The sequence below is a fragment of the Pyrgilauda ruficollis genome, unplaced genomic scaffold (assembly GCF_017590135.1).
Source record: "Pyrgilauda ruficollis isolate IOZ18807 unplaced genomic scaffold, ASM1759013v1 scaffold28, whole genome shotgun sequence".
NCBI classification, from domain to species: Eukaryota; Metazoa; Chordata; class Aves; order Passeriformes; family Passeridae; genus Pyrgilauda; species Pyrgilauda ruficollis.
Genome location: NW_024524155.1, coordinates 104,025 through 128,822, shown reverse-complemented (window position 1 = coordinate 128,822; position 24,798 = coordinate 104,025). Strand labels below are relative to the sequence as shown.

The following is a 24,798-nucleotide window of genomic DNA, read 5'->3' as shown; positions in this document are numbered from 1 at the left end:
AATAAAGGGGAAGGGGGCGGGAGTGGAATGCAGCTGTATTGGGGATTTTGCCGCTTATTGAATCAAGCGTATAGAATATGTAATTTCCATTCTTAGATAAAGAGATGTGATTCCCTGTAAATTACGGGGCTGCTCGATGGATGAGCAGGTAAATTCAGTGCTGGAAAGCTCCTCGGTGACTCGAGTACCGCAGTGTTTTTGTGCAGGAGGCCGGCCTGGGCCGTGCGTGCGCTGCCGCCTCTTTGTCAGTGCGCGCCCCGGCTGGCGCGGCGGCTGTGGCGGCTGCCGCCCCCTCTAGTGGTGAGCGCGGTAACTGCAGGAGCGTGTCGGGAGCTTCCGCTGGTTTTCCGTGAGAAATTGAAAGGGTGTCTTCATTTGAGGTGGACTCGCTAGGAAATGTATTTTATAATCTCAAACAAAACTAATTCTACTAAGAAGTCTTTTTTTTAGGAGATGATCTTTGCTGTATTTTAGAATACTCAGCCTAATAATATACATTCTGTCATACAGTTGGTTCCACATTATTTAGTATGAAGAGGTAACTGTGATGTTCCAAATGTTGGAAAACCAAGTTACTAATAATAGACTTTACTTAGAGGACTCAGAGTCTGATGCTGGGCCAGGCCTTAATAAACCTTGTTGGACTTAGATTGACTTTGTGAACAGTCACCAGGTTCTACCTCCGCAATACTTGGACATTCTGGGCTCTTCATACAGAGTCTGTTTAGATTTCTTACAGTTAATAAGCTTGGTCTCCACTGTCTGGGAAGACTTGTCTTCCAGCCCCACACCAGCCAGCTTTGGAAATGAGATAGGCTGCATTGGAATGGCAGTGTGCCTGTGGCCAGCATGCCCAAGTGGGCTCAGGCTGCTTCTGCATGCAAACAGCTCTCGTGTCCCCATGGATACTGTAAGCATTGGTCATACTGTTGTCTTTAGGGGTATAGAAGGATGTAAATAGTTTTGTCGGTTTTTTAAAATTAAATTATTTTTGTGTTTTTTCAATAACATGCTGGAGCCTTCTGGACCTCCCTTCCTATTGCAGAGGGCAGCTACAGGGTCTAACTGCATTACTGATCCTTGATAATGTCACAAGAATACTACCTAGGATATTTTAATGTTATTACGTTATTTTAATTCTTTGGGGTTTTCTCGGGCTGCCACCATCTTTTCTTTCTCTCTCCCCAGTCTTTTCCGTGTGTGCAAGATTTGGGTAGTACTGTCTGCTTGCAGAAAGACATGTTCAAGAAATATTTTGATATTGCTTCCTTTTTGCCAATGTTCAGTTCAGATAGAAGAACATTTAGAACTTGTCATGGATTTCATGAGGTTTATTTGTTTTTAGCCTAAGTGGGACACCACTAGTTCAAGCTTAGGACTTCGTTTATTCTTCATTTTGCATTTCAACTGGGACTGCTTGGTGCACTGAGAAGAAAATTATTGTGTTCTTTTCCTCCATGCTTTGAGCTTTCAGTGGTAGAATGTGACAACATCCATTGACTACAGCAGTTAATTTTCATGAATCAGACAAGGCTTTCGGATGTTAAGCTAAATACTAGGATCCATGGAATTCTAGAAAGGGATGAAAGTTAGTGGTTAAGAACCAGCTATAGTACAGTTACCCAGCATGAAGTGTTGATTAATTACACTTTTTGATATGTAGTTAAATCTCCCTTTTATAACTAGCATTCAGGATGGCAAAGGAATAGGCTTGTTTTGTCAATTGTGTGCATGCCAGATGGAGCTTTAATATGTGTCAGCAGATAAATGGGACATTATTAAGATTAGATGCATAATGATCATTTCAGCCTTGTTTATTTAGGTCATCAACAGTAGTAGATGATCTCTTACAAGTAAAAATACTTCAGGATCTCAAAATCTTTTGCTCTTCTTAGACTGCTATGAAAATAATCTAGAAGTTTTGTAGTCTAGTTTTAAAGTAGCACAATAAGTTAACTTTTTAATTTACTTAAATGAGAATAGAAAAAAACCCTCACAACCACAAGTAACTTGATTTTTTTCCTGAGAAGTGTAAGCAGATGAATTTGTCCATTTATTAGATGGTACTTATGAAATGAATATTTTACCTAGTATTTCAGTTCAAGGCTCTTAGTTACTTACTTAGTAGACAATACAAAGTTCTATTATGTACATATTCTTAAAATAACATCTGCTACAATTTTGGGCTCCTTGTACTAGTGAAAGACTTTTGACATTAATAAATGTCTGTGTTTTATTGCAGGTTGCAGTGTAAGGTTTTGGAAGTCATAGCTCCAGCCCATCACAATGGAATGGCAAATGGCCACAGCAGCAGTGCTGATGGGGACACAATTGTTATCAGCGACAGTGACGACTCAGAAACGCACAATAGCTCTGCACAAAATGGGTATGTGATACTTTTACTGTGTGATATTCTGACTGGGTGGAAATGAGATTAAAGCCAGATGTGTCAGAGTCTGACTGAAACAAATTACTTCATCTGTATGGATTGTGAGCGTTCAGACAGCTGAAGGTGACAAGCCGAACCTGCAGAGGTGCCGGTTATGCTAAGGCACCAGAAAACTGCATTATGACCATGGGAATATCTACAGATTGAACATTGTTTATCTCTTTGCAATGACAGTGTTTTTACTGAGCGATGGTGGAAGAGCTGTGTGTACCTCTTGGTAGTTCTCTCTGCTGGGAAATCTGTGCTGCTGTAGCAGAAAGTGCAGCATGTGCTGCATGTTTGCAGTCTGGTATCTCTTCACTTCCATCATGGGGCTCAGAGTTGAGATTACCATATGACAGGAGGACACACTTTTACTGGAACTCTCTGAAAAGTCTTCCCAGAGACTTCTTGTGTTTGTGTCCAAAAAACGAAAAACATACCAAGCTTTCTTCATTGTGTATGTGTCCATATAAATATATCATTGTATTTGATGGATTTGGTTATGATGTTAGTTGAAGTGATACTGTGTGTCTTGTCTTGAGGAGCTTTTTATGGGCTGGAGTAGCCTAATAAGATTTAATAGGAAAGCTTCTTGGTTGTAACTGTGTTGTTTATTGTGTTGGAGTGTCCCTTTGCTGAGCAGTAATTGAGCCTATCCTAGCAGTATAATGAGAAGAAAGACTTCTATGCTTCATAGGCATGATGATGAAAGAGGAGTGTTTGAAGTGGGCCCTAATCTAGGATCTAGCAATATAAAGGCTTTGCATGAAATGTTACTGACTTTAAGATGTCACATGGATGCAGAAGTTAATCTGGCTGATTGCTTTATGATGAAGTCATGTCCTGACATGCCTAGAATAACTAGGGTAGAGCTCCTCACTTGGTTAAGAAAATAACATGGGATAAATAATTTTTAAATTTCTTTGCTGTCTCTTGAAGGCAGTGTCTTAAGTTTTTCATGAAGATGTCCTGCATATTTCAAAAAATAAATGCATTTTCAGTATTCCAAAAGGCATGTGGCATTTGAAAGGAGGTTATTCTTGGAATTAGGCAAGCATGTGCAGAGCTGACTGTAGGATTGATCCATTATAGTGCTGTCACTTCTATGCATCCAGAGCTGGTGGTAAGACTAAGTCTTGCACTCCCGGTCAGTCTGTGGTTCTCCCCAGCTGATTAGTTATTTTGACAGTGCAGAGAAGGGAGGGAAAATAACTTCTTTCTCTTAGAAGGGGAGTTCTTGTGAGAATATACAGGCTTTTGAAGCAGTGTTCTGTGACATATGTAACATTTATGCTGCAAGTTAAATTGCAAACCTCTTGTGTCTTTAAAATGCTTACTGTAAGTTTTAAGTGAGTCTGTTTATAACAAATGTGAGAGTGTAGTAACAGTCATTTTCTAGATATATTCTGGGTATATGCAGACTTGAAAAGCATTATTTGCAGTATGTGTAAAACCTATCTGTAAGTAAAGCATTGTCAAGAATTTTTCTATGCTGGCATATAAGATTCTTTATACCATTGCTCATAACAATGAAATCCCACTGAACTGAATGGACATTGTTTTGCAGCACTAATCTTTCAGAGACTATATTTTGCTGTTTATGGAGAGTCTTGCATGTGGAGAGTATGGATGTTGTTAGTCACCTTGAGACCAATGTCAAGTTGATATGTGCAGGACAGTTCTGCCTCAGCCTGCACATAAATCTCCAGGTTTTGAGACCCAGTCTTTGTGCAAAGCTGCAGTGCTGTTAAACAATGGTACAGCAGATGCTCAGGGTGTTTGTGAGGGAGGGGGAGGGGAGCACAGCACAGATTGATGGGCCATCTGCAAATATTTTTCCTAAAGAATCTGTAAGGCTAGAGAATCTTAACTGAAAATAGATGTCATTAGAGATCCCAGCCTTTCTGTGACCCTACTCCTCCTGTATGTGTGGAGCAGAAATAGCTGTGTAGTCTGTACAAATGTTCCTGCTGACCTTTTCTGTTGTGTTCTTCAGTAAAAGTTGGGCTGGTACAGGAAGAAAGAGGCTGTGATGCTCTTACTTTCCCTCAGAAAAACAGGCTGCTTTCTAAGCCCGGGGTTACATAGCAAAGGTAGCAACTCTTCTGAGTTCTTAAAACATTTCTGCTATGCTCTGGGAGCCTGTGGTAGCATAGAATAGTGGTCACATGGAATAGCAGTGTTCACACCTTAAACTGCTAGACTTTTAAAGGCAAGGTTGAACTCTTGAGTTGGCTTTAGCACTCAGTACTCAGCCCCTGGAGGTTTGAGGGGCTTTTGCTGCCAAATGCATACAATTCAGCTGCAACTTAATGATTCATGTAATTCCTTTTGCCAGGGCTATGAATAGTGTGAATCATCAAGCATCATCAGAAATACTAGGAAAAAAAAATTGGTTTGCTGGCTGGTTTATGGCAGTAAATGTGGATGTTTGTTCAGTTTGAATTGAAGATGAATTTTGAGAGAGGGCTAATTATTTCTGCAAGTTTTGGGGTATAAGAGGTAACAGTTTTTGGAAATAATGTCAGTGGAACCTTACCATCTAGGCCTTTTACCATCTTCAAATGAGTTTTTAAACTTCATTTGGAGAAAAAAATTATGAACTGGATATGTCAAAATGTGGGCTTGTCATTAAAGCTATATAATATCTTCAGTACAGTAAATATTTCTTCATCTGTAATTCTTATCTTTCCTTTCTTCCTCTCTCATTCCTACATTGCTTGAATCCAAGAATAATGACAACGGGTAGTCCTCTTTATGTTTTAAGGAAAAACCAAAGTACCTGGATCAAAGGCACCTTAAAATCTTCACCAAAAAGTTAAAAATCAGGATTTTGTTGCAAAGTGCTGTTGTCTTGTCCCTAGAATCTTGTTCTTAACAGTCTTCAGGTTGTTTGCTCTGTTTTGTTGTTGAAATTTTATTTAAGTTGCAGAAAATATTTGCAATTCCAAATGGGCAGTTGTTGTTATTGCTCAGTACAGAGTTGCTTGTCAGTGGCAACCTTCAAAGATGTGCAGAGGCAGCCTTGCCATGGGGATCAGTTTCCTGACAGGTTACCTCTGTGTAAGGCTTGCACTGGAGTGTGACGAGACCATAAATGGTCGTGTTATTTACCTAGCATTCTTCAAGGGAGTTTTTCCCATTCCCAGATTCAGTGAAAGAGAAGAAGAAAAGCCACTTCCTTTTTATGGAAAAGTGGGACAGCAGTCATTTTAGCACTTCAGGACAGCATTCCAGTTCCTCCAACTCTCCGTATTTCTCAGTGCAATTTTTCTATTTCTGTTAAATACAGTAAGATACAGGTAGCTGTGGCAAGACTCAGACCAGGTGGTGCAGATAGGTGTCCTGGGCAAGGTAATTCAGAAGGATAAGACTGAAGGAGCAGGGTTTGTTTGGCCTGGAGAAAAGGAGGCTCAGGGGCACCGTAGCACTCCCTACAACCACCTGAAGCGAAGGTGTGGTGAGGTGGAGGCTGGTCTCTTCTCCCAGGTAGCAAGTGACAGGATAAGAGGAGATGGCCTCAAATTGTGCCAGGGAAGGGTTGTATGGGATAATAGGAAAAATTCTTCCACTGAAACATCAGGCATTGGAATAGACTGCCCAGGGATGTCATGCTGTCCCTGGAAGTGTTCAGAAGGCCATGTGGGTGTGGCGCTTGAAAATGTGGTTTAGTGATGAGCATGGTGGGGGCAGGTTGGATTGTTGAGTTCAATGCTAGAGACCTTTTCCAACATTAATGATTCTATGGTTCTAAGGTTTCAGAGGTTACTTGGTACTGTGCTGTCAGAATGTAGCATAGCTGTAGTGTAAGAAGAAATTGATGTTCAGGTCATGTGGGCACCATGCCAAAGTAATTGAAGGCCTGATGAGATTATTACCTGTCAGTGGTTCAGTATAACCTTATTAAAAATGCAAGATTCTGACACAAGTACTAACCACATTCACTTGAGTGCAGTAGAAACTAGTGTAATATGGGTGAGTCAGTTGTAGTTTTTACCTATTAAGTTACAAAATACTCTGTATTTTTCCTCTGGATTTCGTTGTGTGTCAGAGTTGTGCTGTGAAGATTTTTTGTAAGGGATCTCTGCTGTGAAATGGATCTAACCCTTGCTAACTCTAATGTGTTTTATATAATGCTTTACAAAATAAAATATAAGCAAAAATAATGTCTAGCATTTTAATGCTAAAACTGATAGATAATCTATATAATTTTTAAAGCTTGCTTTGTGTATTGAAACCAAAATTTTTACTCTAAATTTGGAGGAGGATATGAGTAGTATATTTACTTCTTGGGATAATAACTGGAAACTCAGAAACTAAGCAGAAAAAAATGTAGTGTGTTTTGAAATTACATTTGGGCTGTTATATATGATCCACTGAAATTGAGAAAGATTTACATTAACTAAGAGGAAAAGATTAATGATAAAGAGTTGAAAATTTGATTTTTCTTTGGGACCTGAATTTGATTGCAGACAGTATTGAAGCTTAGAATCTATTCAAAATGTATAAATAAGCTGATATACTTTTGGTTTAATATTGGTACTCTGATGCCTTTTATTTTGCATCTGAACATTATCTGTTTGGGCCATTCTTCAGCTTACTAGACCAAAGGCTTGGAAAGGCAGTGGTGTGTGATGAGGTGCAAGTTTGTCTTTCATACTATCCAAAAATTCCTGGGGGCAGCCTTCATTACTTTAGCTTTCCTATTTTTGAGACTGAAGGTGGTCATGGAAGACCAAGTCATGGTATGACCAGAATATGAAGGCTCTTTTAACAAACTTACATAAAGATGTTAAAATCTTGCCAGTGGATATACTGGATTACAGTTGATCGCTGTTTTGCTAATATGAATAGCTGGGTGGGCTTTTTTCTGTTATATTTCTTAAACTGTGTTTGGTCTGAGTGACTCAGCTTTAGACTTCAGCTGTGATGTGCATGCAGTATCATGCAAGACACTGTATGCATATCGCAGCACTTATCTGTAGGTCTAGTAGATGTGTTGCTGTTTCAAAGTCTGTCTTTTTTTGTCAGTCCATTTATTATTAACTATGCTGATAATTTAGTCATTATAAACTATTTTTCTTGCGAACTTTGCAAATTATTCTCATCTGAAATTACACTAATGGTGAATAAGTAGTTTCATTTAATCTGTAATTAATAATGTATTTATTAGACACTAGAAGATTAACATTTCTTGTATTTCTCTTTCACAGAGTTAGTGGGGAAAAAGAATTGTAGCAAATTTTATTTTCAGAAGCATTGCCAAGTACAGTTCTCAACATCTTGTGCATGTTTTTCACAAGGCTAAAGAACAGCAAGTGAGCAAGTGATGTACTGGTTTATTTTGTCAAACTCCACCTGAAAGCATTTTGTAAATGCTGGAAGGACTGACAATGATGAAATGCATAGTTTTAAATCTCCTAGTTCATCTACATAGCTGCTTCAGCTTTCCTTCTTGATGAAATGAGATGATGACTGAATTCATCCTGATAAAGCAGTACAAGTCTTGATTACAAATTGTCAGCTCAGGAGAAGTTAGTTCTGTTGTTTAATGCCAAAATGGAGCATTATTTAAATAAAGTCTTACTAGTTTAGCTCTGTTCATGAAGTCTGTTCATAAATACTACTGTTCTTAAGGAAAGTATATTGTCTATGGCAATAGACAATAGATGGTAGCACATCAGACCTGGGTGTTACCCACCTAGGAAGAGGAGTAACAAACCAGTTAATGTTACGTTAAAACTGAAGAAATCTTTTCCATGATGGGGGAAACATCTAGGTCTCTGTAGCAACAACTGTAAAAGGGAAATGCACTTTGCCTAATCAAGTGTGTAACTTGAGCATTTATTTTGAAGTGTAGATATGTTGCTTTATGATTTCTGTTACTTTCTGTTATTTTATGCTGTTGATAAAATGTTTGATTTGTTCTTTTTCCTAAAGTGTTATTTTGGAAAAATATTTTAGGTGGTTTTTACTTGTTTTGCAACGCAGCTGGTAGATCAAGGGCTACTAGTTTTGTTAATTTTATTTGTTTCTGTCTTTTGGATTCCTTTCTCATCATCTTTTTCTCCTTTTTCCTGTCTTCCTGTTGTCATCATGAGTACTTAGAGTATTAAGGAGACAATTTTCTGAAGTGCAGGGATGTATCATTACTTCTGTCTCTCTTTATTCCTTCCTTTCTTATCTTCCATTTCCTTGCTAAGGAAACATCCCTCATTGTTTTTCTTGTTTCTTGCATTAACTGGTTTTAACGCAGATTTAAATATAGTAGCAGAAAAGTTAGAATACCCTCTTTAGTACAGTGGGAGTTATAAGCTCGGTATTTTCAAGAAGTCCATTGTTTAGGCATATAAATATATTAAATGTGTAAAATATGAGGCTGATGATATGTGAATGTAAACTTTTAATTTTTAATTTTTTTTTCCTAGGGAGAAGAAAGCCATAATTGATCCTTCTTTGTTTAAATACAAAGTCCAACCTATTAAAAAACACTTATATGAAGCTGTTATTGTTAAAGCATCTCAACTAAGGTAAAAATTAGTAGGTGGAAGTTAAAATTATACTTTGTAACTGTGAATTGTGTAAGATTTTTTTATATAAAATGACATTTTGAAACTATATTAGAGCTGTTAATTAAAAGCACTGGAACAAAATACTGTAATACAGACCTTCTGTATCAAGGATTCCACGCTTTGCTAGCATTAACACAGGTACCAACTCCTTGCAGGTCTCTGCTTTCATTGGCACAGATGAAACCTGCTGTTGTCTGCAAAAGTCGGATTAGTTACCCAGTGTGTGTGCAGTGAGCCAATAATTACACACTCAAGAGAGACAGAGGTTATTTATTTCAGAGATGCACAAGCCTAGGTGGTCAGTGGAATTCCATAAATCAAGTGTGTTTTAGCAAGCAAAAGAATGAGTGTTCATTGGCTACAAGTTACATAAGTTCTCTTACTAATTACTATTCTATTTTCTATTGGTTAATGATTCCAATTAATTGATTAATTACGGCATCTTATGGTAATTAGTCCACTTGCTCAGTCTTTCTCTTTTGAGTCAGTGAGTTTCTTGTGTCAGTGGTCCTGAGTCGGTGGCCACAGATTTCTCCCTGCAGAATTACCTTTTACCCAGTTGGAGCTGGTTTAGTATAGTTGCTTGGTTGGGTTTCCTTACCTTGGGAATTTTGCTAGGTGTCTTTGTGACCCCTAAATTCTGTGTTCTTTGTGACCACTGTCAGTGGGTGTTCTTATTCCCAAGCTTTGTTAACTTCCCGGCAGGTCTGAGACTGGTACCTGTCTGAACTGGTACCTAGGTCTGAAGCATGTCCCACCCTGAACCTTAAGGGCAATTCTACCAACAAATGATTTATTTTTCTAACACCTGGACATCACTTATAGTAGCTGACAACCAACCTCTCTGTTTCATGCATTAAATTTCCCTTTGTATTGGTTAGGCTTGAAAGTATACGAAGATCAAATGTCAACATCCTTTCTTAAGAAAATTTTTATATATTCCACGTTTTGCAAGACTGTGACTTCTGATACCTTGGCTACTGTTGTGATTGATGGAGTAGATGGAAGAGTGTGAGAATTCTAATAACCTTAATAATGAACTATTGGTGTTGTGAGCACTGGTGGCATTGCTGGTTTGAAATGTTAGAGCAGACACTGGCAATCAGATTGATTTAAAATAGAAAGGTGTGGAAAGTTTGCTTCTTAAATAGCAAATTTGTCTCAAATTTAGTTAAAATATATGTTTAGAGTAGATTGTGCGTCAAAACTTTATATAAACAGGATGCTGTAAACAAACTTCAGTTTGTGTGATTACAAGTCATTTAGTTCCAGCACAAATCAGGATTTATTATTCCATTAACTACTCCTGTGTGGTGAAGCCTTTTCCTTCCCAAGAAGTAATGCAGGTTCCCTGGAATGCCAGGAGCCAGTAGAGTGCACACTGTCCTGTAGAAAGGAGTGGCATGGCTTGACTGAGAAGTGTGTGAATTCACCTTGTCACTTGTTGGCTTGCCTCCCCGCTTGAGAGATGTGGATGCTGCTTTCCTGCTGTCCCTGTTTGCTTGTTGTCCTCCCTCTCTTCTGACACAATCAGACTTGGATTTTATTTAGGAACTTTAAGAAGTATTTGGAGGATCTACTATGGATCAAAAGGGTGTTTATAAAAGAGGACATAAGAGAATCTTCAAAATAAAAATTGCAGATGCATAAACCAACTGTTCATGTACTACTTGTGTTTTGTTTTATTCATAAAATTTTAATTCAGTTGGGCTGTCAAAGAATGGATGTTAATTACAATGGTAAGGGTGTTATTTATAATTAAGAAAATAAGAAAAAGATCAATAATATGGTCTATCACATGTATTCTTGCACATACTTTTGGCTGTACTTAAATACTAATTAAAGATGTTAGTTGATAATACTTCCTTTCTTTCCTAATGCAGCCGGAGGAAACATCTCTTTTCTCGTGATAGACTTAAACTTTTTCTGAAACAACACTGTGAACCACATGATGGAGTAATTAAAGCTAAGGTAAGGAAGAAGAAATAATTTATGGGGTAGAATATTGACACTATTTAGTATTTATTTGCTCTTCTCTACTAGCAGCTCAGAGCTCCTTTTAAATACTACGTCAAATTTAGGTTTTTGTAAGTATAACATACTTTTGATTAGTCTAGCACATTAATTGTTTAATTCTTCAGGGTATGTACCTGGTATTTCTAAGTTGAATAAAAATAAACTGGTTTTGTGTTGGGACGGTAAACCAGTATTATTCTGTTTTAATTCTTTTAGCTGGAAAATATTTTATAATAGATTGAATTCAGTCTCCAGATCTTCAGTGAGACAGGTACCAGAGTTGAGGTGGCTGGAATGGATTTTTGATAAGGCCTTGGATTTTGATTGTGTATATGTTTGTAATTTTAGATATATGGTGATACTTAGAGCAACTCAGACTAAAGTTCACATCTTAGCGGGCACCAGAAGACTGAGAATTTGAGCAGCTTTTCCCACAAGGCAGCAATTTCCTTTGCTTTGCTTGCTGTACCACAAGAGATCCTAGACTCCTTCACTGTGTATTGCAACCTTGACCATGAAATCCTTGCTATCTTCTTGTTTTCAGAAAGTAGCAGGGATTTTTATTATGTCTGTTATTTTCTCATACAGCTATGTAACTGCTCATTCTGCACAGGAAGGCTCAGAGAGATGAGAGTCTCTGAGAGTCTTGCCTCTGAAAGTTGCGGGAAATAACAAAGGCAATGAATTTCTAAATAAAGTTGTAACTCTAAGAGTCTGTCTCTTCTAAAGAAATGGAAATAGAAGAAAATAGAGCTGAAAGAGATAAACCACCCCATTTCTTGGCTTGTTAGTGGTCATTTTGACCCAGCTCACTGTACCACATTAAGGACTAGTGATCTATTAGTGATGCTTTCTGGAGCCTCAGGAAAATTGTTACATTCTGTGTATTTGTCATCTTGTCTTTATTTGGGCTTTCTGTGGAGTGTCTTCTTGTCCTCTTGCTGACTGCCTTGCATTTCAGTTATGTGAACATGTCCTATTTGGAATGTCTCCTTTGTATCCTCATCTGTATTGTCCAAAAGGGGCAGATTTTCTGAAGCCATCAGGTCGAGAAAGTAGACTTGAAAAAGAACCTTTGACAATTTGGAAAAATCTTCCTCCAGAAATAAGTGCCTGTGTAATAGAAAATTATATAACTCTTCAATAAGTTCAGGTTCTGCTTTTATCTGTCAAAATTTATTCTTGACACACTTCAGTAACATACTAGGAAGACACTGACAATCTATGTTTGCTGAAAGGCATATAAAGAAACAACATCTTACCAAATGAAGCCAAATTCTAGTTTCAGATGTGTGCTCCATACATTATTATCATTACCCATTTGGTAGATTAACTCTTCACTTACACTATTTCAGAGCTTTATTTTTTTATCCTCAGTTAAGTAGTTGTGGATGTGGTTGCTCTTATTGTCTTCTTTTGTGAATTAATGATTGATTAATTAGCTTATATTTAGATTTTTTGGCTTATATTTGTTAAAAAGTAAGAACTTCACCATTAATATCTATTTTTATATTTCTTACTAAGGCAACATCAATTGAAAAATATAATCTAGCAGAACAAAACTTCTCCTATTTCTTTCCTGATGAACCACCCACATTTATCTTCAGTCCTGCAAGCAGACGGCGAGGGCGACCTCCGAAGAGAGCATCTGCAAGTCTTGTAAGCAGTAACGTTTTTAATCCCAGATGAAGACACATCAGCATGGTCTATGAAGTTCTTGTATTTGTCTGAGTTTTCAGATCATTTGAAATACAGGGTTGACATTGTGCTTCTTTTATTTTGAGGGCAATTGGGATATATTCCACAATTGCTCTTAAAGTAATTGCTTTATAGTTAAGCTGGTAAAAGGGATCAGAATTGATATGTTATCGTCTTATTTTTGTTATTATTTCTGGGATCCTATCAAGAAACTAGTTTCTCAGTGTGTTGTGATGACAAACAGAGTACTTTTCCATTCTGGGACTAATAAATAATTTACTAAACAGCTTTAATTTGAACTCTCAGATAAAATTATATCACTTGCTCTCAGATACAGGTATGTGACTTGCCTGTATTTAAACACTGAGACTCTTAGTCACTATGCTACTTCATTATGTTCTGCAGAGCAGTTAAAAAATTGGGAATATCTTTTGCTGGTCATTTCACTGTAGTTATTATGCTCTTTTTTTTTTTGCTTCTCCTCCTCCAAATTCTCTATCAGGAGGACAATATTAAACCTAAACAAAACACCCCAGGAAGCAAAAGTAAAGTATCAAAGGAAAGGGCAAGGTTCCAGAAGCAAAAAGAAGATGTGCAGGCCATAGGTAAGTTGAAGTTTACTCATATGACCAGTAGAACTAGTTTTTGCAGATTTGAGAGCAGGCCTCAATTAGAGTATTTTTGGAGTTGTACCTTTCAAAGGAAAAATGTATTAAGAGTGTACTGCCACACCACTATGACCAAGTGCTCCTTTCAACAGTTAGCATGCTTGTTTCCTAGTTTGGTTTTTTTTTCCATGTTAGTTGACTAAATTGGGGAAATGTAGGAAGCTAGTGGTCCATCTGTGTTGATTTCTCTCTCAGATAAATAAAGAGGTAAATATTTTTTTGTAGAAGCTTGGATGGTGAAATCATATGTGAATTTTACTAGCTGAAGGTATATTAAAGCACGAATGTGTAACACAAATCCCGTAGTTTTTCCATTTATGCATTTTCCTCATACAACAATCTCAAAATTCAAAAGAACTGAAATATAGTCTGAATTTTTTTTGTTTTAAAAGATTCAGAGATGTTTAGTTTGGACTGATTGAATTATTTTGGCTTAGTTTTAACCTTTTCCTGATCAATTTAAATTTGATTTCAAATGAAGTAAGGGAACCCATATGCCTTTTGTTTGGGTTTAACTAGATAAATTGGTATGTCTTCTTGAGGACAAATGTCAGACAAGGAGATAGTCTTCAGATTGTAAGGATTGTCCTTCCTATGGAAAGGTTTTCATCTGTGGAAGTATTTTAGTGAACTTCTGGTTCCAGCCTTTTATCTTCTTGAAGATAAAATTTTTAAGATGGCAAGGATATTTAGAAATTACTAGTCCAACATCTGCTTAAATAACAGCAAAGTTGTCTGACACTGCTTTGGGCCTTTCCTGTACAGGAGATGGGGACACTAGAGTTTCATGGGGCCCATTAAACTTGTGTGTCCACATTCTTACACAACAATCATCTATTTGTTCGTGTGCTGGGAATGGCAGCACAGACCGAGGTAACAGCTGATCAGCGTCAAAGCTGCTTCCTCTCTTGCGTGGACAGAAACTGCAGCTTCTAGAGGGGTAGTTAAGATGCATTTTCACAATGTGGAAAGGTAGCAAAATACCAAGTACCTTGAAAAATTAACCTTCTCAGTGTGTGAAGACCCCGAGGATCAGCTTCTCTGCTTTTGTTAGCCAAATGCGTACATTGCTGCTAAGTGCAGTAGCTGTCTGTTGAAGGAACCTAGCCTATTTTCAGAATGTTATAGGAAAATATAAGGAAAGTTTTTCTTGTTAGTACTATCCACTTGGTAAGAGTAAGGATATTTTCTCATTTCATTCACATATGATTCTAACTTTCCTGTTCATTCAATTAAAACAGTAAGACCCCCTTTTATTTGTTAGCCTGTGTGTGGGCTGATGGGCACTGTCTGCCCACAGAAAGTGGAAATTCTATCCTGTTGTTCTTCTACACATGACTGCAAAGAAATCTGCATCTCTTTAGGCAGCAGCATTTATTATCATTTAAAGTTCAGCTTAAACTGTGTAAATGAAGTAAAATTTGAGCAAAACACACTGAAATACTACAGAGGTTTCAAATGTATTGACTTCAGTAATTCAGTAAGAACTAAATATTTAAAGATCACTTATTTAAAGGTTTTTACTATCAGAGATACTTCACAGTTGTATGCCACACTTGGTTGTGACATGCTTTCATTAACCAGTCATTACCAAATATGTTGCTGTAATTGTATGTTGGAATCAGTTCTCATCTTTATATGTCAATTGATAGAAACCAATAAACAAGTAATAACTTTCTGTATACTCATAAAACCAGATATATTTAACTTTATTACCTGTTGACAACCTCGTAAAACATGTCTAATACATAGGCTTGAAACTCTGATTCTGTAAAGAACTTCCAAGTGTTTGAATTTCTGGTTGGTGTGGAAACAATTCAACAACCATATCTTTTTCATATGTTAATTATAAAAATACAGTCTGTTTATCAGTTAAAACTAACATTTTACAGAAGAAAAAATAACTCAGGTTTTCATTTTCCTTTATAGCTTTTGAAAAAGCTAAATTAAAACAAGAGAAGGCAAATGCTATAGAAGCTAGAAAAAAGGAGAAAGAAGATAAGGAAAAGAAGAGAGAAGAATTAAAGAAAATTGTGGAAGAAGAAAGGATGAAAAAGAAAGAAGAGAAAGAGAGACTCAAAATAGAAAAGGAAAAAGTAATTCTTTTGAACTATATGTGTTTCATATAGGAACAGTATAATGGCTTTCTAGTATAGTGGAACAGTATAATGGCTTTTTGTTTCTTAGTCTCTGAAGTTGTTTTCCATTAATCATTTTCAGTTTTTAGAAATGCACTTTAGAAGAATAGGCAGTTACAAGATTGGCTGATGGATTGTATTTCTGGTTAACATTCTCTATGATTTTAGTTTATCAAAAGTTAATTTTGAATTTGAACTTAGTTCGTAAGTTCTGTGTTTGGTTTAGGGTTTTTTTTTTTTTTGCCAATAATGCATAAAACTATTTGATTTAATGGTTGTGTTTTTCAAGAATCTGTTGTGCATCAGATTGACAGCATATCTAATGGTTGTGAGTTTCTGTGTGGACTCTTTTTGGATGTGAATTGCTAAATAACTTTTTTGTCAAGTTGAATATGAAGAAATTATAGATAGCACAATATTTTACCACAGCCACATTCACTGTGGTTGAATGGACATTTTGAGGCAACATTCATAAATGCTCTCTAGTTTTTGATATTTTTTGTTTAGCCACTTTGTTAAAAAGAAAAAGCCCAAAAGGCCCCCCCAACAAAAGCAACAACTAATCCAACAACATATCACTCATTTAAATATTTTTGCCAGTATCATTTTATACAAAATAAAAATGAATAGATTACTCCATTTTAATTAAATGTGATGTTTTGTTTTTCAGTATGATAGAACAGTAAATGGTGCAGTTTTAGAAATTTCAGTAAGGCCATGTAACAGTATTTATATACAGTTGTGACTATTTTTTTAGGAAAGAGAGAAGCTGCGTGAGGAAAAAAGAAAATATGTGGAATACCTGAAACAGTGGAGTAAGCCTAGAGAAGATATGGAGTGTGATGACCTTAAGGTATGATTGAATTTGGAATAGCTGAAGATTCTAGTTTGCAGGGTCCCCAGATGGATTAGATTCCCTAAAATCTAGATCTGATAGGAATGCTAGAGGCTGTGAGTCACCTGCAGTGTGTAATACATATTTCCCAGTGGCAGTTCTAACGGGATGATCTGCACCTGCATTTTTAACCTCCAGAAAAGCTGTACAGTACGCTGTGCTCAGTCTACAATGGAGTGTGTTCAGTGTGCTGGCATTACTGAGTGAGGGGTATTGAGTGTACCTGATTTTTCTGTGAAGTATACAAAATGAGCTCACTTACCAAAATGTGAGTTACGTAAAAGATTTGAGTAATGAAAAAACTAAATTTTTGGCTGCGAAGGTTAGAAAAGACATTGGCTTGTTACTTCCTGAGGCATTGTTTTGATTTAAACTGTAGCAATATACTATATATATCATGTTTAATGAGCGTTTGTCTGGAAACCTGTAGAAAGTCACAAGAATTTGCTACTCAAAGAACTTGGGTTTCAATGTACTAGAGTATAGTGTGGTTGTACACAACAGAAGATTTTCTAGTGTTATACACTTTATTGGGATTCATTCTGGCAGGGATAGCAAAAGGAGGCAAATAGTCAGAAACACAAGGATGAGAGTTTGAGGTACACAGGGAACTGTAACAAGTGTAAGGAGGGTAAGTGGAAATAAAGGGTAGTGTAAAGTGAATTCAAGTGAAAGCACTGATTGGGAGAAATAAGAGAGCTGAACATATTTGCAAGGAGAGCTGTATGGCCGCTGAAGATGGAAGTGAAAACTCCTAGCTAATTAGAAAGGGAAAAAAAGCTGAAGAAAGTTAAAAAGGCCATTGCTGAAAGAAGAGCAAGCTGTGAAAACAGTGGTGCTGTATTTCTACTGGAAAGAAAAAAAGGAGGGGTGGAAAAGCAGTGTCATCACTGCACTGAGACACTGCTGCTCTACTCACCCCACTCTGCCTGGTGGAGCCTCACCTGGAGTACTCTGTGAGTTTTTGGGCACTGCAATATAACAAAGACATTAAGCTATTAGAGAGTGTCCAAAGGAGGGAAAAAAGGATAGTGAAGGGCTTGGAGGCAAAGCCCTATGAGGAGTGGCTGAGATCACTTGGTCTGTTCAGCCTGGAGGAGACTGAGGGGAGACCTCATCACAGTCTACAACTTCCTTGTGAGGGTAAGAGGAGGGGCAGGCACTGATCTCTTCTCCGTGGTGACAGGGACAGGACCCAAGGGAATGGCCTGAAGCTGTGCCAGGGGAGGTTAGGTTGGATATTGGAAAAAGCTTTTTCACCCAGAAGATGGTTGGGCACTGGAACAGGCTTCCAAGGAGAGTAGTCAAAGCACTAAGTCTGACAGAGTTCAAGAACCATTTGGACAATGCTCTCAGGCACAGGATGGTTCACATTGATGGTTCTGTGCAGGGCCAGGAGTTGGAATTTAAGGTCCTTGTGGTATTTACAATTCCAAATAACCTGTTATTTTATGAGTCTGTGAATTGACAAGAATATAAATAAAGATGAGTTTAGGTGGGGACTGCTTTTGAAAAGATTCTCATCTATGGAAATTTATGAAATATCTTACTGTGTTCTTTTGAAGCATACTATTCGGCTTTTTTCTTTTTAATATTTGTGAACTACCACATTTGTGGAAAAGATCCATCATTCTGAAAATTATTCAACTATGTGTGCTAATTAACAGTAAATGAAGACAAATCTTGAAGGATTACATGAAGATAGTAATTTCAAAATCAAACTTGATGTTAGGCACTGTAATCTGTGATTTGGAGGTGGTGTCTCTGTTAAGCAGTCTTGTTATATGGTTATATCAGCTCCCTTTAATGTCTTCAGCTACCGTAAGTGCCTTACAAATGCAAAAAACCCAGTGCCAGAACACACATATGTTAGACATGATCTTGCATATCCTAGAATTAGAAGGGTGTGTTTTATGTGAAGGTGTTAGAGTTTTGGTTTGCTTGTCTTTGCAAGCAATCATAAGTAACTTTTAAGAGTATGTTTTTTTTTGCTTGTCCAGACAGTTCAGGAAACTGAAATTCAAAACTCTCGTGAAATAATACAGGTATAAAGGAAAAAGCCAATGACAGTCAATGTTTTTAACTGTAGTGGGATGAACTTCATTTAATAAAGATACAAACTTCATGGACATGAATGTAAAATTCTTGAGAAAGAAGTTTACTCAAGTTGCATGCTCTTCAGTTTCCAAAGTTAGTACTATCACTGGTGTTACAATGACAACTGATCGTGTGTCCTGTGGGACTCGTTTTAATAAAATGCTGAGAAACTCAACAAATACATTCCTTAGAATAATAGTGTCTTTGGTTTTAATGACTTGTGTGCTTTGCACAAACCAAATACTGTATTAAGTGGTCCCATTTGGTTTGCAGGAACTTCCCATTCCGGTGCCAGTGAAGACGAGACTTCCTCCTGAGATCTTTGGTGATGCTCTGATGGTTTTGGAGTTTTTACATGCTTTTGGGGAACTTTTTGATCTTCAAGATGAATTTCCTGAAGGAGTGACTTTAGGCAAGTTGTGGCTTATGTGGCAAGGTGCCCCACTTTGGTGGTTTCCATTCTACCAAACAACCAAACATCTTAAGTACGCACAAGTACCACTGCTACAGAATTCTCTGTGTGGCTTTAATGTGTCAGTGCTAGCACATGCATATCAATCCAGTTTTCAGTTCACGGTCAACTCCAAGGGACTTGTAAAATCAAAATTAGTTCTGGAGTACAAGTTGTTATTCTGCTTATCAAAAGAGCTACTTGTACTTTTTTCTTGCAGTTCTATATTAAGAAAACAATGTTTGTTCAGCACTTTTTCTGGCACCATCACTCTAGGAATATATGCAGTAAATTATGGAAACGTAGTTTAATTATCATACCTGAAGAAATAAAAATGTTTTCATTCTTCAGTACATTATTTTTTTTCCAACTTTGCGGCAAAAGTGACGCTTCTTAAACTTTATTCACAGAGGTTTTAGAGGAAGCTCTTGTAGGAAATGACACTGAAGGCCCACTATGTGAATTGCTGTTTTTCTTCCTGACTGCCATCTTTCAGGCAATGGCCGAAGAGGAAGAGGAAGTGGCCAAAGATCAAATAGCTGATGCTGAGACCAAAGGTCAGATCTTTAATTTTACTGCTGAAAAGCTGAAGTTGCACTGGAATTAACTTTAAGCTGCATGATATATGGCACTCCTTTTTTTTAACCTTGTCGTATTATGCATGGATATTGTATGTAAATGGGCTTTGTTTTTCTCTTTTATTGGAAATTAAAGCCTTAAACTGGGCATGGACTTCAGGGTCTGGGGGGAATAGAGGAAAAGGAAGCTCATTGTTACTATGATTGTATCCAGCAAAGCATAATAAGCTTTTAACAGCATTGCTTGTGTTTTGGAGGCGCAGGAAGCATCTTTACCTTCCTCCTCTTCCTCCAGCACTGTTACATGTTTCTCCTGAGGGTCAGGAAACAAGTCATTTTCCTAAGTCTTCTCAAAGATATCTGTATCTATAAAAAAACGTGTACCTAACTAGATTAAAAACTAAAACTCCTCAGCACAACTGTAATGGAGAATTGAATATTCATTGTCCTTCAAGGCTTGAAGTTATGCATCCACAGCTCCTGGATACCACCATTTGTGTTCTCTCACTAAAGACTCTCACAGTCACTCTGACTTTGGTTTTTGCTCTGAAGCTGATGTTGCCCCCATTTTCAGAGGCATTCAGTGTATACTAACCACTGATCAGAAAGACGTGCAGGCTTTGTTACAAATTTGTGGTCCTGTGTTTATGGACTGCCAAATTTGCTGACTAAAGGAGAAGCTTTGACCCATCCTACTAGCCTTTATTTCATTAGAGGTAGGTACATAAGAACACTCCCTGTTTGAGGTCAAGTGAGTTCCGTGGTGCCCCTCCAAGCCAGGTGTGTGAGTTAAGCAAAAGTTCCTTTAATTCCTCCCTTGAAGAGTATTTATCTTCAGGCTTAAGATTGATGTCCAGTCTATAAATTATTTTTATATAAAGCGTGGGCACTGTCTTCAGTATCAGTGGCTGCTCTTGTTACTTGAATAGAAATTTGAGACTGTGTTAATAAATTTAGACTGTATTTTCATTACTGTTGAATTTAGCTATTAAACTGTATTTGTTAACTACTGAGAGTATTGCCTTTGCAATACAAACAAGGATTATCAGGTAATAATGGAATAGTTGATTAGATTCTATATTATTTGTATGGCTGATCAGAAAAAACATAATGTAACTTTCATATTTTAATTTGACATAATGGGGCTGACAGTTGCAGTAGTCTGCCATTTTGTTTCTAGTTTAGCAGAGTTGTGGGTAAGGCACTTCATTTATTGTGTTTTACTTGCCTCAGAACTTTCATTTCTTGTCACTCTTGTTTAGATATCTTCTTTTCCGTAAAAGAATTACATGGTCTTGGCTTTGTAATTCTGGCTAACCAAAGTAGCAGTAGTCAGCATGTTTGCTCAGTTAAATTCTGTACAGGCAGCGTTTCTGCAACAGGGAACACCACGGATGTGTGGTTTTGAGGTGTGCAGTTCTTTCTCAAAGTGTGTTATATAGTTAAAGTGAGAGGGGAGGTGCAGAGATCTGTTTTGCTGTGTCTGGGTGACAGTTTTCAAACAACATAAATCATCCTAGAGAACTGTTGTGGATTTGCATTTATGTGTTTGTATGGTGTGTATGTGTGGTTTTGACTTGGTGACTTTAACTGCTTAATAATTTGGATTTGAATAAAGTGAAATTGTTGAAACAGCATACACTGCTGAAAATATTCTGCCAACCCTCTGGAGAAATACCTGTAAGTGCTGAGGAAATCTTTGTTTAAGAAACAGGAACTTGCTGTTTCTCCCTTTCACTTCCCTGCTTTCCTGGTCAGTTTGCTTATGTATGATGGTCATTAAGTGCACGTGCTTGATTTGGTGAAATATGATTTATTTGTAATGTCTTAGTAATTGTGTTTGTGCAGAACAGGCTGTATCTGAGTTACAGATAGAAAGTATCAAGTGAATGGTGATAGCCAGTATCAAAATACATTATTGTTTTGAGTTATGCTTCCTAAAAACAAAATTATGGTAAGAAAAACAGTTTGTATGAGGAAAAGAAATACAGGTGTTCTTGCATTGCTACTTGTCTGTACTTTCAAGTGTGTTCCTGGATTTGTTCTTGCTGCCTTTTGTGTTGCCATTGTGCATGTTCTGCATGTTGCAGTTGCTTTAACAGCTTAGATGGTGTTCTCCCTATATATAGCATGTGGTGCATGTCCTTAGCTTTTAGTTGGATTTTTTTAGTTGCATTTCAAGATCTGTAAATTTTTGTTTGGATGTTGAATTGAGTTTTGAATACATTGATGCATCTGTAAATATCATCCCTCTTTTTGCTTTGTCTGCAACTCTCAAAATGCAGCTTCCTTTCCTCCCCTCCACAGTACAAATTTTAATTTGCACTAGAATAAAGTGTTTATTTCCTTAAAGATTTAACAGAGGCTTTGGATGAAGATGCAGACCCCACAAAATCTGCACTGTCTGCAGTTGCAACTTTGGCAGCTGCATGGCCCCAGTTACATCAGGGTATGTGTGGGTTTCACTTCTTGTTTTGTTACTGTTGTTATTTTGCTCTGTATTTTAAAGAACTATTTTTATATTTATATACATTTAAATATCTGTATAAAATAACTGTTCATTCTTCTCAACTGTAGGCTGCAATTTGAAAAACTTGGATCTTGATAGCTGCACTCTTTCTGAGATTCTCAGACTTCACATTCTAGCATCAGGTGCTGATATAACATCAGCCAATGCAAAATACCGTTACCAGAAACGAGGAGGGTTTGATACTACTGATGATGCTTGCATGGAGCTGAGATTAAGTAATCCTGGTCTCTTGAAGAAACTTTCAAGTACCTCAGTATATGATTTGTTGCCAGGTAATAAAAGACGATACATGTTAGGGAATATTAGATTGCTCAATAAGTGATCAATTTTTCAAGTGCTTCAGACCAATAATAGTCAAAATTTATTGTCTCGTAGAATAATTGAGTTTGGAAAGGATCTCTGGGGATCATACATAGACCAACACTCACTCCCTATGCTTCAGTCCCCACAAGCACATCCCACCGCATCAGAGGTTGCAGAGCTAGGCAGTCTCATTAGTTCTGAGTAGCTTTTCTTTCATCCCATTTTAAAAATGTTAGTGTTACTTGAATAAGGGGATCTCTCTGAAAGCACTGGTGTGTTTGATTCAGCTGCTGCTTTTTTCCCCTGTTTGTATTTGGGTCTTTTGTTCATTGTTTGGAAATGGAGAAAAATTTCTGTCAACTCTTCCTTTATCTCTACTTTGAAGATAATACTGCATTTTACTAATTTTGGTGGTAAAAGTTAATAAACTAAAAATAAAGGCTTGTGTCTCTGAGCAAAGCAGATAGGATTTCAGGAAATGTCTCTGGGAATGCACCTAGTGCACTACAAATGTTTATTCACTTATTCTTAAGTGAGAACAAATCCAGTTTGGAGTCTGTAAGAGTTAGGCTTGTTATCAGTTACATAGTGAAATATAAACATCAATCCAAATTTTATTAGGAGAAAAGATGAAGATCCTTCATGCTCTCTGTGGGAAACTTCTGACTCTGGTCTCCACTCGAGATTTCATTGAGGACTCTGTTGATGTGCTACGACAAGCGAAACAGGAGTTCCGGGAATTAAAGGCAGAACAGCATCGCAAAGAACGAGAGGCAGCAGCAGCAAGGTAGGACTAGGATATAGAAAACTAAATTTTGGTGCTACAAATGAGATTAATCTCTCTGTTGCAGAAGGCATATGAGAAACAGTAGTAATGTTTCTGTTCTATGCTGGTTTTCTGGGACAGTAGACAGGAGTGAAGCTTAGTTGCACTGAATGTTGTTGTGCTAAATGTTGTTTTCCCATGTTTCTGCTATTTTTGGATGATGTTTTAGTATAAAAGAAAACTATCTGGTGGACAGACCAGATAGCAGATTAATTGCAACTGCTTTTCTATATCCTTTTTACTATTAGAATACGTAAGAAAAGAGAAGAAAGATTAAAAGAACAAGAGTTAAAAATGAAAGAGAAACAGGAAAAGCTGAAAGAAGAGGAGCAAAGAATTCCTGCTGTAGAAATATCTGTTGGGTATGATACATAGTATTACTGTTATATATAACATAGAGCACTTTCCAGCTTTGTGGCCAGACCTCATACATGTAGTTTCATTGACTAGATCATATACAAAGTGTAAAAACTGCCTGTTTTTCTGTAGGGTATTAATTATATTTGCTAGATGAGACAAAAATGTGTAACAAGCGTTTTACAGAATGGTACATATATTTTGGGAAGGAAACTTCTTAGACATGAAAAAAATTCACCACAATAGAACTACCCTAAGATGTCTCCAAAAACGATGTGATTGTAATAATAATACTCTTCAAATGTAAGTGTGGGTACCAAAGAGCAGGTTTTAGTCCTTAATATAGAACTTCACATTTACAGTTCAGTGGGTTTCTTTTGGGCTTTAATATAGTCTGTAATGTACCGTTTATTTTTTAAGAGCATTATAGGTATTTTACTAGTTAAGTACTTTGAGATAAAAGTACTCTTTGTGTCAAAGATGCCATATTTTATTGTGTATTTTTTATGGTTGGTTAGTCACACTTTGTTTATTTTGCTGTGTCAGGGAGGAGGAACGGGAAGAGCTTGATACTAGTACAGAGAGCAAAGAGATGGAACGTAAAGAGCGAGATGTGGACACAGTCACAGAGGATGAAGAAGAGCTGGGACCAAACAAAAAACGACGGAGAGGTAATGCTATAATGGATTTGTTTGTGTACCTGTGCACCTGCATGCACTATAAAACACCTGCATACTATAAAACACAAGCAAGCACTTGTGTTTTATAGTAAAAGCATCAGTCTTTGCTGTAATTTTCTTTTAAGGAAACACACTCAAACATGATCACAGTGGGCTGTTGTACATTGAGCCAGCCTGGTGTACTTCTTATGATCAGCTGTATGTTCTTTTGCACTTCTGTTTCTTCTTGTCTTCCATACATGCTGTGTGGATTCCTCTTTTCCTAAGAGGACTTTTTAATTCCTAAAAATGTTATGCCATTACAAGTACTTGCCCTCATAGAGAGAGTCGTAGCAGTTTCATCTAATAGGACATGGTGTGGGTTTGATGTTTTTAATTTTTTTTTTTTAGTAAAGTGCAAAACCAACTGATATTTGAAAAGAAAACATCAGATGAAGCATTTGGGTTTAGTTTTCCTTTGTAATGAAGCAGCATGCCTCCTATACAAGAATAAAAGCAGACTTATGCCTAGATTTAATTTCGTCAGCAGTGTGCTAGTAGGAACTGCAGTGCAGTAAA

The 24,798-nt window shown here is 37.1% G+C and overlaps 1 protein-coding gene across 3 annotated transcripts in view; it reads left to right on the top strand.

The window, feature by feature from the left end:
• The window catches only part of BAZ1A (bromodomain adjacent to zinc finger domain 1A), a 66,459-nt gene that overhangs the window by 19,785 nt on the left and 21,876 nt on the right, over positions 1–24,798 (top strand). For all 3 annotated transcript variants that reach the window (XM_041471929.1, XM_041471928.1, XM_041471927.1), the window contains exons 4-17: positions 2,243–2,386; positions 8,860–8,961; positions 10,887–10,974; positions 12,544–12,678; positions 13,220–13,322; positions 15,315–15,481; positions 16,281–16,376; positions 18,789–18,927; positions 19,377–19,523; positions 21,898–21,993; positions 22,122–22,346; positions 22,999–23,164; positions 23,452–23,565; positions 24,107–24,231. In XM_041471929.1, coding sequence (XP_041327863.1) covers positions 2,243–2,386; positions 8,860–8,961; positions 10,887–10,974; positions 12,544–12,678; positions 13,220–13,322; positions 15,315–15,481; positions 16,281–16,376; positions 18,789–18,927; positions 19,377–19,523; positions 21,898–21,993; positions 22,122–22,346; positions 22,999–23,164; positions 23,452–23,565; positions 24,107–24,231 — 1,847 coding nt within the window. The remainder of the gene's footprint in view (positions 1–2,242; positions 2,387–8,859; positions 8,962–10,886; positions 10,975–12,543; positions 12,679–13,219; positions 13,323–15,314; positions 15,482–16,280; positions 16,377–18,788; positions 18,928–19,376; positions 19,524–21,897; positions 21,994–22,121; positions 22,347–22,998; positions 23,165–23,451; positions 23,566–24,106; positions 24,232–24,798) is intronic.